The 13,721-nt window shown below is 42.7% G+C and overlaps 1 protein-coding gene across 1 annotated transcript in view; it reads right to left on the bottom strand.

Annotated features, from left to right (window-relative positions):
• Positions 1 to 13,721, bottom strand: part of prex2 (phosphatidylinositol-3,4,5-trisphosphate-dependent Rac exchange factor 2) — a 41,518-nt gene that overhangs the window by 5,651 nt on the left and 22,146 nt on the right. Inside the window, exons 21-38 of the mRNA XM_019866296.1 lie at positions 12,830 to 12,947; positions 12,396 to 12,580; positions 11,973 to 12,134; positions 9,398 to 9,620; positions 8,564 to 8,771; positions 7,961 to 8,140; positions 7,731 to 7,825; positions 7,578 to 7,660; positions 6,735 to 6,825; positions 6,527 to 6,655; positions 6,359 to 6,400; positions 5,842 to 5,939; positions 4,903 to 5,046; positions 4,726 to 4,828; positions 4,440 to 4,583; positions 4,244 to 4,358; positions 562 to 628; positions 123 to 313 (exon numbers count right to left, since the gene is read on the bottom strand). Of these exons, the coding sequence (XP_019721855.1) occupies positions 123 to 313; positions 562 to 628; positions 4,244 to 4,358; positions 4,440 to 4,583; positions 4,726 to 4,828; positions 4,903 to 5,046; positions 5,842 to 5,939; positions 6,359 to 6,400; positions 6,527 to 6,655; positions 6,735 to 6,825; positions 7,578 to 7,660; positions 7,731 to 7,825; positions 7,961 to 8,140; positions 8,564 to 8,771; positions 9,398 to 9,620; positions 11,973 to 12,134; positions 12,396 to 12,580; positions 12,830 to 12,947 (2,378 nt within the window). The remainder of the gene's footprint in view (positions 1 to 122; positions 314 to 561; positions 629 to 4,243; positions 4,359 to 4,439; positions 4,584 to 4,725; positions 4,829 to 4,902; positions 5,047 to 5,841; positions 5,940 to 6,358; positions 6,401 to 6,526; positions 6,656 to 6,734; positions 6,826 to 7,577; positions 7,661 to 7,730; positions 7,826 to 7,960; positions 8,141 to 8,563; positions 8,772 to 9,397; positions 9,621 to 11,972; positions 12,135 to 12,395; positions 12,581 to 12,829; positions 12,948 to 13,721) is intronic.

Consider the following 13,721-nt stretch of genomic DNA (forward strand, 5'->3'; position numbering starts at 1 on the left):
CTGTGGCATTAAACTGAGAGGTAAACGTGGTGAGAATAAGGTAGTTCAAGGGAGTTCGAGGCAGCCGTCGGCGCATGAATGCTAAAAGGTGAGCGGGGGAGTCGCGCGATGGGCGCACTCACCGGTGGACGCCGTTGTTGCACATGACCACGTGGGCGGCCCCCAGGCGCGAGCACAGCTCCGAGGCCACGGTCAGCAGGCCCACCCCGGACGCGGCGCAGGCGGTGTACTGGCAGGCGGCCGTGCGGCGGCAGTGGATGAAGCTCTCCAACAGACGGTACAGCTCGTCCACCGCGTTCAGGGGACGCATCAGCTGTAAACAAAAAAACCTGTGAGAACTGGCAGCGAAAATTAACTCGCTCCACAATGAGCGGCAGTTTGGCCGAGCTATTATTTATTTAAAAAAAAAAACAAGCTAAAAAAAAAAAAGAGGCCTTGAGCTGCTTAATGCCATTTCCATCTGAAGTTTAGTGTCAAACAAAAACAAACAAAAAAACAAAAAGAAATTTTCGTGCACTCTCCTGAATTAAACTATAAAAACTCTCTCTTTGAATTTCTTACCTTATCTATGAGGGCAGCTTTGGGTGCAGAACTGGGCGGCACGTTGGACTGATCCATGTAGAAAGCCCTGCAGGGGGGAGGAAAAGGCAACTGGACTTAATGAAGCAGAGCAACACCCTCATCAACCAAAATAAGTTCTTTGAAAACCTTGCATGTCATCACTTTTCTGGAAAAAAAAGCAGACCACCTGCTTATTATTTTTATGATACATTTTCAGCGTCATGTCTCAACCCTCCACCGGGGGCAGGAGTGAGCCGGGAGCAACTTTGGGACGCAAACTCAGCAGTGTGGGACTCCATCAATTGTCCGTAATCCAGTAGCGGGCTAAAAATAGCTACACTATATTAAAGTGGGTGTAATACAATCCCGTGGGCTTTTACTTTAAGAGGGAGGCAGTAATAATGATGTATGGCGTGCATTCACACTGATTTAAAGGAGATGCGACAACAAGCAACAGAGGACTGCAGAGGACCAGGCGTCTATTCGGGATGAGGCGTTTGTTGTTTAGAGATCAGTATTTGTACACATCAGTGGTACTCATTTATTTAATTCATTTCATGCACCGTAAATAATCACTGAAGTGCCGTGGGATGTTAATAATACGGGCACGGTGTTTATTAGAGCAGAGATTCTTCTTGGAGCAAATTTTTATTCACACGTTGTAATGGAGTATACAATTGTGTCATTTATTTCCAACAAATGATTATGTATTCTGGCAGACGAGGCAACTGGCCATAAATGTCGGATAAGGTGGCGTTTTCCAGCATCTATTTGGGAATTAATGTATTTTTGCAAAGGCAGATAATGTTGAACTCTTACATTTTTGTACTCAACTGCATACGGTATCAGGCATCGAGGGAGTTGATAGTCACCCAGGTTTTTTTCTTGTTTTTTTTTTTTTTTACCCAACTTCCTTCGACATTTGCAGTATTACGTACAATAGCTGCAAAAATAGGCAGCACCTTAAGGCCAGAGTGCAGCTGCTGGCTAGCACCCCATAAATCTCTTTCCCCAAGCGGCCCTTGGGAGAAGCTGGCCAGGGGCCTGTGTAATTGCTTCAAGGCGGCCTCGCCGCTCAAACCAAGAATGATGAGGACACGTCTTCCATCGGTACGCTTAAATCACGATGACGGCCGCGACTGCTGAACGGTCGGCGTGAGGGTTAACAGTCATGCTAATATACGTTAGCAACTTAATCTAAGTGCTGTGCCTATCTGGGATGCGTAGTTTGCACGCTAGCTTGTCGAGGTGAAGTACAAACTAATGTTAGGCGAACTCCAAGCTGAAAAAATAAAGAAGTGGATCCTTAATAGTACTACAAGTAGTATTTGTAAGAGTAGATATAGTAGCACTAAATGAAGAAGTAACGCTAACGTTAACATGCATTCGTTCTGACCGCATCTGGGATAGGTAGCGTGCACGCTAGCTCATCGAGGTTGATTCCAAACTAAATTTAAGTTAACTACAAAGTCAAACAGAGTCATGAATCTTTAGCAGTGGTAGTAGAATTAGCAGTTGTAAGAGTAGAATTAGTAGGAGTACAAGTAGCAGCAGGAGAAGAAATTAATAATAATCCTAAAAGGGTTTAGTATAAATTATAGCAGTAGCCGTAGAAGTAAGTAATAGAAGTATTTTCAGTAGTCTTAAAGTAATAGTAGTAGTAGTAGCAGTGATAGAACAAAAAGTAGCAGGAAGAGTACTTGAAGTAAATGATGTGGTTGTCCAAAAATCAGTAAGAAAAAGTAATTGAAAAAAAATTAGACAGAATTCGTAATATTAGCAGTTGTAGTAGCATAGCAGAACTTTATTTGCTCATAGTAGCACTAGCATCATGAGCATGTTGTGCCTCTAAATATAGGTAATATGACATTAGGATTTGAGAGAGATTATTTTCACGACGTGAGCGGTCGCCCCGTGCAATATATATCGTGTGCTTCTTGATTCTCTGACACTCACAGCGATCGATGGTGGCTGACACAAAAGCAGGGAGAAAATCTGGCCTGCTGAAATCTGCTGTCGATACGACAAGTCTGCAGACACTCCGCTGGGCTAATTAAAAGATTCCCAGTCCACAAAAAAAATTGGCATCAGAAGGAATGTAGCGTTGGAATTTTTAAGTTCTGCTTCACTTTTAGATTTTCATCGACTGTGACGAGAGCTCTTCGGCCGTGCTCCTCATCCAGCTTGTGGCGGCACTCCAACTATAACAACATGCCTGAGGTCACTGTGACATCACAGTACCACTCTTCATACCGCCAGTTGGGAGTAGTTCAGAATCTGAACATACTGAACATGCCAACTCCAACATGAGCCCCAATACAATCGTGCCAGTTTCGTCTTGGTTTCCGCTTCCTGTTTTGGCTGCCATTCCTGTTGGGTTCACAGTATATTCAACTCATGATAAAGCACTTTTTTTTTTCTCACCACAGAACCCCGATTTTGATCGGTTTTCGACAAGCGCGGTGATTTGTGGAAGATTAACCTGCTTTTATTTCGAATGACAGGGACAACATTTAGCATAAAATTAAAAGCCGTGTCTGGAAAGCAATCCCAATAAATCCATGTTTTGTCTCGCGGAGGATGCCGCGACTATAAATCCGGCGGATACTTGACTGCATGGATGAAGTTACAGCTCTGCTATTAATTATCACACAATCAGCCGCAGATGTCGGCGAAACGCACGGCGCGCTTCAGACGCCTTTCACCGAGCTGGCTGATAGTTTCTGTTGTAGGAGACCTGACATATCTTTTTCGTTTCAAACTTGAACATAAGTGACACTTGGTGTGTCTTTACATTAGCTGCGCTGTATATCAAACACTGACATGCACCAGATTGTACAAGTGAGCAGAACTCTTACGTTAAAGGCATTACATACGGACAACCTCCTTTGTTTTTGCTCTCGCACGCGAGCTGTCACATGTGCTTTGCGGTCAACTGTGATATGATAAAGATTGACGTGGATCGTCAGACAGCCCAATGCAATGTAAGCCATTTAGCGAGCGGGAGACGGGCAGAGACTCATTTGGTAGGGCCAGGGTGAGAGAGGGAGAGAGAAAAAGACAGGTAGAGACGGAGGTGGAGAGAAGAGGTTGATAAGTAGATCGAGAGGGGTCGGATAGGTGAAGATAGTTGTCGAGATGTAGATGAGTAGGTAGATCGAGAGGTAGGGGGAGAGAGGAACGGACAAAATAGAGATGGAGAGAGAGTGAGAGAGAGACAGACAGGCAGACAGGATAGAAAGAGGGAGAGAACAAAAACAGAGTGTGAGGCAGTCAGACATTGACAGAGAGGCAGAGAGAAATATAGAGTGAGAGAGACACAAGGAAACTAAAATCAATGATATTGTTTACCATCTGAAAAAAAAAAAACAAAACAAAACAGACTCATGTACTGCCTTAAGATTAAGTGTAATTTGTGCCCGCGATCATTACTAACTGCCAAATTTATTGTTGTCAAGTGAGATGAGGGGAGTTCACTGTCAGTGGAAGCAAAAAAAAAAAAAATAAAAATCTATTTTTTAAATCTGTGTTTTAATGTGGGGGGGAGGTCATGGATTAATGGCATTTCCATTCATTTCAATGGGGACAGACTTAAGATTTCCACGTTTCAAATGACAAGCCTGGTCACGGAACCAATTCAACTCTAAAGTCAAAATAGCACTCGTAATTACTCATTGTGTACCTTAGCCTCTTGTAGTACTGCTTGACTTTGTCCAGCGAGGCGGTATTGATGTGGGCCTGGTACTCCTCCACGGATACATTGTCTCTGTAGTAGTAGCCCTCCATGCTCTCCAGCGCTAGACCGGGATAAGACGGGAAGCATATTAAAAATTGGAGCCGTATTTAAAGAAAAAAATCAAACAAAATTCCGAGCATACCTTGCGTGAAAAGCACAGGGCAGATTTTGACGCCGCCACCGCTCCTCAGCCGGGCAGGCAGCAGAGAGAAGTAAAAACTCTCCAGATGGAGGAACACCTTCAGGTGCTGCCTCGTGCCCTCCACGTGGTACCACACGGGCATGTCTGGAGACAAGAGACACACCACAATTGGACATGCCGATTGATTGTCCACGGGAGCCAGCACGACGAGTCACTTTGAAATTGGATTCAGGACCATCGTAATTCAGAAAAAAGGATCAAAATAAGTAGATGGCTGTGTACATACTGGCCACTCGGGGTTCCCCTTGAAAGTGCTGGAAGTAGAATGTGACTTTCTCCAGGTCCACCAGCGCCACCTGAGTGTCCTCCAGCATGGCCTGCTCGTCGGTCTGCAAAACAAAACGGCATGCGAATTTAGAGGCCCACTAAGAATTTTTGACCCTCAGTCAGTCGGACTTCTCACCAGGTTAGGCGAGAGAAGTGATTGGAAGTGGAAGAGTAGCCCCACGCTCGCAATCTGCTCCAGCCATCGTCTGCTGGCCTCCTGAACCTCTAGCAGGTCCTGGGGGTCCTGCTCCGACTCCGGCTCGCGACCCGCACAGTGGAACTGCACACAAGCAACACTCACTGATATATAGAATGAATATTCTTATTCATATATTAAAAAAAGTAAATATATACATATATTAGTGCTGTCAAACGATTAAAATATTTAATCGCGATCAAATGTATCATTTTATAGTTAACTCAGAATTGGCGGTAATTAATCACAGATTTTTATCCATTCTAAATTTCCTTTGATTTCTTTTTCTCCTATTTTTCCCATTTTAATGCTCTCATCAACATGGAATCGTGGATCAGTGTTCTTTGTGCAAAATGCAAATATTTACTGAAACAACAATTTAGATTTTCAATTTTACATGAACATTTTTCACTTGGAGCAGTTATTCAAACTTGGAGCACATTTTATTATTTTAGAGCAACGTAACATCCGCTGTGATGTGGTGCCACATTAATCTCGCGATAAAAAAAATTAATCGAGTTAAAAAAACATTTTAATTAATGCTGATAATGCGTTAAACTGACAGCACTAATATATATATATATTTCTAATGCTCTTACATTACCCACCATATGATGTCGATGCCCTGATAAATAGTATACCGCATTTACTATTTTAATCAAGTTGGATTTTTCATCTGTCTGCCTTGTTTTTTAACTTTACTCCTTTTTTTCATTCACAATAAAACCTCCTTTTCTTTGTCTTTCTCTTTATGCCTTGTTTGTGCCTCCGTTTCTCCCTCTCTTTTTATTTTGCATTTTTTTTTCTTTTTTCTTCTCGTTTCTCTCTCTTTTGCCATTTTTTCCTTTTTTACTCTCCTTTGTTGATCGAGCAGCTTACCTGATTGAGAACAGCCAGCAGGTGCTCTGAAAAAGCGCACACGGTCGCCACCAGCGACTGACAAAAGACCACATCTCGACGTAACTGGATCTCAGAGTCTGGAAGGGAAACCGCAACGCGTTTGAATTGGGCAAAAGTAATGTTGCGAAAATAAGACTACGAGGGTCCCGAAGTTTCATCCAGAAGAAGAACTGCAAACACTTTTATGCAGGGCCATCCTAGCATAGCGATTTGTGGTGTGTGTGGGGGGTTATAAATGTAAATAAACATCCTGTTAGGGAGCGTCTGCGTTTTATAGCGCCGTTCGTGCAAAGACTGATGCGGTTTTTAACGCCGCCAGTCACTTTATGAGGACTTTTTAATTCACGTGGACTTTTTTTTAATGCGCCATTAAGTCGAATTGAATGTGCCCTGAGGACGCCAAGTTTTACGTTCTGTCTCTGACGAGTACGTTTCTCTTTGCTGATTTGCCGTTTTGCCGCTAAAGTGTGTTGGCGTGGACGGCGAGCAGACAAACCTGTATACTGCAGCAGGACTAATAGCAGCCTCGCCTTCACCTCTGCGGACAAACAAATAAAATGAGGTAACGTCAACTGCAATCAAATATGAGCCTAAACGTAGGTGAGAAACGATGTTGTTCCTCAAAGTGAGGGCCGTGGGGAAGCTGAAATGGGTGCATGGGTACCTTCCACAAATTTTGCGATGGTTTGCGCGAGTGCCTGAACGCTGCCGGGGAGGTTCCACGGATCCTGCTTGACGTGGAGACGCAACCTCTTGGCGTAGTTCATCTTGGGTTCCATCTCTTGCTGAAATTCTGAAAACACACAAAACGAAAACCTCATCTAGCTGTAGCTTGCCTCGTTAGCTTAGCATTTCCGTGTTTTTCGCCTCACCTTGGAAGCCTCGTCCCGGCGTGAAGCACTTGGTCTGCTCGAAGGCCCGCGCCACCACTGCTCCTAGCAGCATGCTGCTGATGGAATCCACCTGAGGAGATAGAAGGGTGCAGGACAAAATATAACAACAAAAAAATCCCCACCAACAATTGTAGACCATAAAAACATTGACACATTACACCTTCTAGTGGTTGGAATATATCGCATTGTGTCATTGCGCGGGTTTTCTAAGATGCAACAACGAGGCACTCTAAAGTGGCCTGAAGCCTGGATCCACATCTACCTTTTTTTTTTTTTACTGAAAGAAAATGGCCCCCTCCTCTCCACCTCTCTTTGCCTGACATGCATGCATGGATGACAACCAGGCGCCCTAAAATGGCGACACCAGCCCTAAGTCCCTGTTCACGATATATCGCTCTCTACTACAGTGAAACTCCTCAACAAAGAAATTATGTTTTTAGCAAGAAAAATTTTCACAACAGGGGTTTTTTCACTGGAGCAAATTTGATCTCAGATATAAACACACACGCATACACGCACAAAAAAAAAAAATTGTGTCACGCAACAGGGGTTTTTTCGTTGTATGGGGGGGCAGGAGAGTGGGAATGTGTTAATGCATTAAGATTTTTTCACATAAGGGGGTATTTTCGCCCATGTAGGTTTCGTTGTAGAGGAGTTTCACTGTATAATCGACACAATTCGGTATTCCATAGTTCTCAGTTTTTGCACATTTTCAGCAATCCTCTTTGAGCATGTATTCAACGTGAACTAGAAACAAATCTCTGAGCTCATTTTACGGGGTCTTTCAATGATGGAGAACCTCTACTGCTAGAGTCTTCTCACCTGGCTGAAAAGGTGCTCCAGGAAGCTGTGAAGCTTCTTCTGCTTTTCGGGAGACAGCCACACGCTGGATGCCATCTCGTCTCCTGTCATGACATCAGGATCACGTTTTCACGTCCGTCTCATTTATGAAATGATGGTTTGAGCATCCCGTACCTGAGTCCATCTCATCGCTGTGGACGTAGGAGCTGCAATGGCTGCTGCAGATGCTGGTGAAGGAGGCGATGGAGTTCCTGTTACTGTTACAGTCACTGTGATTGGCGGGGCGTGGGAAAGGACAAATCCAACATGACATGTCGTACAAATATGAGACAATTCATGTGAAAGTGTGCTTCGTGGGTTCCCTCTAGTTGTAATGGAAAGGAATCACCGAAGTGTTCTCTAACCTGTACGAGTCCCGGTTGCTGATGGTGTCATGTCCCGAGTCTTCCTGCTCGTCCCCTGCCACATTGAAACACACTTTCTTCCCGTTGCGCTCGCCCTTGTCGCCGTCGCCCTCGGCTGAGACGAAACTCTCCGGGCTCTTGGCCTCGGATGACGGCGGATAGGTGATGGACGATAAGAGGCTGAAAGGAGGAAGAGAATTAAACAGGAGCGAGAAGAGTCATGATGGCCATTTTATGTACGGTTATTTAAATATTTATCAATAAATAGGGGGAGTGACGACATTATTTAACAAAATACTACACCGCCAATCTATACAAATGTGACTATAATCCTAAATTCTATTTAATGCACTTCCCCTTCCTCGCTCCTCATTCCTCGCACAAAGGTCCTCCACAGCAGAGTGACATTCCATCACCATGGAGACGCCCTGCAAGCTCTGTGGTTGGCTAGCAGCCAAACAAGACGTGAAAGGACCACTGAGGTGGAAGGTGACCACGGTTGGAAAAAAGGGGTGCTTTGGAGCCTCTCGTGCTGTTTTTATCCTCGACTGCATACGTGTTGTTTACATTGTGCATCAAGCATTACAGCCAAGGTAGACTTACTCGTAAATATGTCCGCCGTGCATCTCCATCTCCTTGACGACAGTGTCGAGCTTGTCAAGAAGCTTCTGGTAAGCGTCCAGGATGAGCAGGTCGTCCTCTCGGAGCAGGAAGCGCAGGCCATGGCCCTCCATGCGGCCCAGACTGTGTCCCGAAGGGGCCGCCATGGAGGTGATGGTGTGCTGGATGTGGACCATGGGGCTCAGTTTACCTGGAGGAACACACGCCACATCGCCCTCCGCAAAATTAAAAAAAAAAAAGTGCACCTCATTTTACGCTCAGTTTACACAGAAAAGCTAGCTAGCTAGCTAGCACAGCGTCTTAAAAAAAAACAATTATTTGTTCGTGAAATTAATTTTCTTTTTTTCCTCATTTTAAGTTGCAATGGAACCTTTTCGTCTGCCCCTTTATGAAAAACGATATAATCCTATTGCTTCACATCATGCAGAGTGAACCAGGAAATTTCTAGCGATTTTATATCCCGCTGGAAAAAAAAAAAAAAATTGCCAGCACCCCAAAATGCAAATAGTAGCTTCCTTACTTCAGCCGTTCATGTTTTATTTATAAGCATTTCCTCCTTCCCCGTAAAAAAAAAAAAAAAAAAAAAAATTGGTATTCGACCATCGTCCTACTTCGTCCTCTGCACATCAGGAAGTAGCTTGCTAACGTACCAATGGACAAATGAACACAAACGCGGCGTTCTGCAAATAGTTGACATTTGTTTGTGGAACTGATTTTATTTTGTCATTTCACCTTTCAGTTTTGATGGAACTGTTCCCCCCCCCCCCCACCCGACCACCCCACAATGCAAATGGTAGAGTCCGTCGAGCCTCTCACCCTGTCCAGCGGCACAGTATCCGCCTTTCTCCGGCGCTTTCTTTCGATTGTCCAGCTGCACCCCAAAAGAGCTGCCTAGGGAGGTGGTGGTCTTGGGGTAGGACACCTCCATGGTGTTGATGTGACAGTTGGTGGGACAGAAGTCGCTGCTGTGCAGGGGGGACACCTTGCACTTGGCCTGCTTGAAGGTAGGCCAGGCCCTGTTTTTCAGCACTCGGGCAAACTATAAATAAATGAAGCATTTGAAGCAGGTCACAGCTCAGCGGAAGTAATCGATGATCATTCATCATTGAAAAAAAATTGCTTTTCTTCTTTTTTCTCTATGAGTTGCATAATCAATGACAGACATGCCAGTAAAATGAAAATTGTTCTCACACACAGATGAAAGACATCCAGACAACCACGGTGCATTTCAGTCATTTCAAGGAAATTGGAATGAGAACGATGGAATTAATTTGGTTGATGGCAGTGTGGCTTCACCGGCACAAAGTGAACGCACATGCATGGTTTCGTACAAAGGATGTTTTTTTCTTAATAAAGGAAAAATAAATCTATATTTTTGAAGCGGGTAATTTTTTTGTAATATGATTTTTAAAAAAAGCCAAATTTGTACCTTTAGGAATAAACTACATAATTTTTTTTTTTTCTAATGAATTTTATGAGAAAAAATGCAGAACACGATGGCGGAAAAATGGTTATTAAAAATTCTAACAATAAAATGAGAGTTCATTTTTATTTAATACTTCTATTACTTCTACTTTTCTTGCCACGTGATGTGGAAAAGAAAGATAAATTCATCATTTTAAAAGGGAAAATAAACATTTTATGAACCAAAACTCAAACTGTTAAATTATACTCACCTGTCTGAATGATCACATTTTCATTTTGATTTTTTTTTTCTTCAAAATGTATTCTCTCAATATTCAACAGATTGTTCTCATAGAACAACTAATCAATAAGATGTAAATAATAAGCACGAATATACAGCAATGTTCGAAATTCATTCTAGTCATGTACAAGTTCGCTGTTGAAAATGTTTTTTTTTGTTGTTGTGGTTTTTTAAATTTTTTTTTTTGCAATATTCTGACTCGGTTTGACATTGGTGGAGCGATACGGATCAGTGATGTGATCCAGATGGACAACAAGAGCGCCACAAGTGGAGGGGACTATTCCAAGTCTTCCCTTGTGTCCTTCCAACTTGTGTCATTTCCTTCCCTCCTCCCTCTAATGACATTCCTTGCCCGCTGCCCAAGCCCCCTCCCCACCCCCGACTTTACTTTCCTCTTGAGAAGGAATCGTAGAAAGGGTTCTGTCGGTCGTCATCTGTACCTGTGGGTAAAAAACAAAAAACAAACAAAAAAAAAAAACAAAAAAGGGACGTTTCGCTTCTCTCACAGAAGCTTCGTCAGCGGTAGACAACCCTGAAGTCTCCGTGAAGACTCCGGGAAGTTGCTCTGCAGGTTAAAGAGACAGGTTAAATCTGATACCTCCTTCACGGTTCAGAGAGGGTGAAGGAGGTATCAGATTTAACCTGTCTCTTTAACCTGCAGAGCAACTTCCCGGAGTCTTCACGGAGACTTCAGGGTTGTCTACCGCTGACGAAGCTTCTGGGAGAGAAGCGAAACGTCCCTTTTTTGTTTTTTTTTTTTGTTTGTTTTTTGTTTTTTACCCACAGGTACAGATGACGACCGACAGAACCCTTTCTACGATGGAACTTTCCTGTACGACTGAGAGCCTCCACAAGCATCTTGAGAAGGAATGTGACATATTACATAAAAGAGGCCTGTTTGTGGCTGTGCTATTTATAAAACGACTTGTAATTAATACAAGATCAGCTTTTATGCTTTATGAGTCATTTTCTGTCTCCAGACATACAGGCGGAAACAAAGGCCAAGTTACATTATATGTACAAAAATATTAGGACACAGTGCAATGATTTTTGCATTTTTTAGTTTGTTTTGTTTTGACTAATAACTGTGTAATCCCTCCAACATTTTGGTATTTTTGGTCTCATATGTTTGTATTATTTTGTTGGATATTTGTCAAACTTTGGTCGAATTTATGATTTCATATTTTTATCTTATATTTTAATTGTTTTGTTGTTGTTTTTTTTTTACATTCTTACCATCACTTTGTACTCATATTTTGCATTTCTGTATTGTGGTAAAGTATGTGTATTTTTGTGAGAATATTTGTGTTTTTATGTAGTTTTTGTCTTATCGAGAAAAAAAGAAATCAATATTTTGGAAATGTTTTCTTTTTTTTTTTTTTTTAACTTTAAACCTGATATTTTTCAATTTTTTTTTACATTATCTCATTTTATTGTATTTTTTTCTAAAATATTTTTGCATTTTTTCTAAAGTGTATATTTATTGGCTAATATGTTTGTATTTCCAATTATTTTCGAACATTTATGAAAATATTGAAGGTTTTTCATGTGTACATTTGACTTTTTTGTGAAGCCACAATCGAAAGATATCAGTGATTAAAATGTGACGATAACCGTCAAAGGGAACTTTTCTAGACTGTTCAATGTAAATACTTTCAGATAAGTCACATTTATAAATGCACTCACCTTTCTGTAGTTGGTGATACGCCGGTTGATGTGCTCCACCCTCTCGGCGCACACGGCGTCGAAGCGCACCTGCAGCTCTTCAGGGATGACATCGCAGCCAGCCGTCAGCCTACCGCACGTCTGTACCAACATGTCGTCATTGTGCGCCAGAGCTTCCAAGATCTACACAGGTGGATGGTGAAGAGTGTGGGGGGCTTCAAAACTTTCGGAAAGGCTGCTCTAAATGTGTCCAAAAAGGCAGATATTTTTACAAAGACTCCACTAATTGTAACCAAGTCTTTTTTTACTATTTTTTTTTTAACTAAAGAGGTGGTGCACCAACCCAAATGTGATCTGAAAAGGGGTGTGTGGCTTGAAAGGTTTTAAAACGACTGCTATTTGTCATTGTTTTGACTGGTGCGCTATGCTAAACGAACAGAATACCTTGGCAGTGAGGCTGAAGAAGCCTTTGGGCTCCAGCATCTTCTCCATAACGTGACACTTGATGCCGGCCGTGCTGTCGTAGTCGTACACCACTCCGTACTCCAGGTGCACGTTGTCCACCGTGAGGCTCACGTGATCCTTCTTGCCGTCGATGATGGCGATGGTGTTAAACTTGTCCATCACCTCTGAGACACGGACAAAACAGTCAATATCGGGGCTACTCAACAGGTAGCCGGCTGGATAATACTTTGTTTCCCCCAAAATGCATTGCTGGAGTGTGACAGGATGTTTATTCATAAAGTTAGCTCCTTCTGTAACAGCTTCATGCCTTCAGAATAAAAGCATGAAACAGGAAGTGTTATGTTAACGGTGTAAAATGCTGCTATTTTAAAAGCATTTTTCTGGAGTCTAAATACATGTTTGTGCCCGATCACCTTCAACTTTGTACTCAAAGCCGTCAGCGTTGTTCTCTGGGGTGGCCCTGTGGTTGCTTCTCTGGTTGTCCTCGTGAACGCTCTCACTGTTGTTGTACACCCACTTGATTGTATCTTGCTGCATTGGCGGGGAAGAGAAACATTTATTTGCGTCTAAAGACCACTTGTGTGTTTGCTCTCAGTTGTATTGCAGTTCTGTGGCTCCACTCCATACGGACAAAATCCTTGCACAATTTTCCATGATGGGTTGGATTTGGCTCTAAATATAAATTAGTCATTTGACAAAATGTTTCCAATTCTAATTTATTCTGTCTTCGTGAGCTGTATTTATTTGTATCTTGCCACCCATTTGTTTTTGTGTTTTATTTATTCACCCGTTCATCAAGGCGTCACAATACTTCTGGTGACATTGTTGAGTGTGTCTCCATGTGCGTTTTTTTCCCAGCGTGCAAAAATATAGACATCGTCACACACGTGTGCAAACAAAAACTTTTGGCATTTGGTTTTCCACCGCAGCGACCAATCTCATCACGCCACTCTGGTGGCGCGTCCGTCTCGTCTGCCCACACCCAAAACCCCAATGTGGCTTTCTGACCCAACTTTGACATGCTTTGTTCTGTGCCCGTTCCTCTGCGGTTTCGCGGTTCACGACTACAAGCCAGACACTCTCAAACAGGGCGGTCCCCATATGTCTTGACTTAATATCCGCCATATGGATAGTACTTCAAAAAATCCCAGCTAGAACAAGCAAGACTAAAATTATCTGTGAACATGAATGTCTGTTTTAATCCATTTCAACCCTTAACAATGTATTTAATGTTGTGTCATCATGTAATATCATCTTTTGTAGTCTTGTCGTGTCATGTTTTTGTCGTGTCGTTTTAGGGTAAGG

Source organism: Hippocampus comes, unplaced genomic scaffold, assembly GCF_001891065.2.
Source record: "Hippocampus comes isolate QL1 unplaced genomic scaffold, H_comes_QL1_v1.1 scaffold3, whole genome shotgun sequence".
Taxonomy (NCBI): Eukaryota; Metazoa; Chordata; class Actinopteri; order Syngnathiformes; family Syngnathidae; genus Hippocampus; species Hippocampus comes.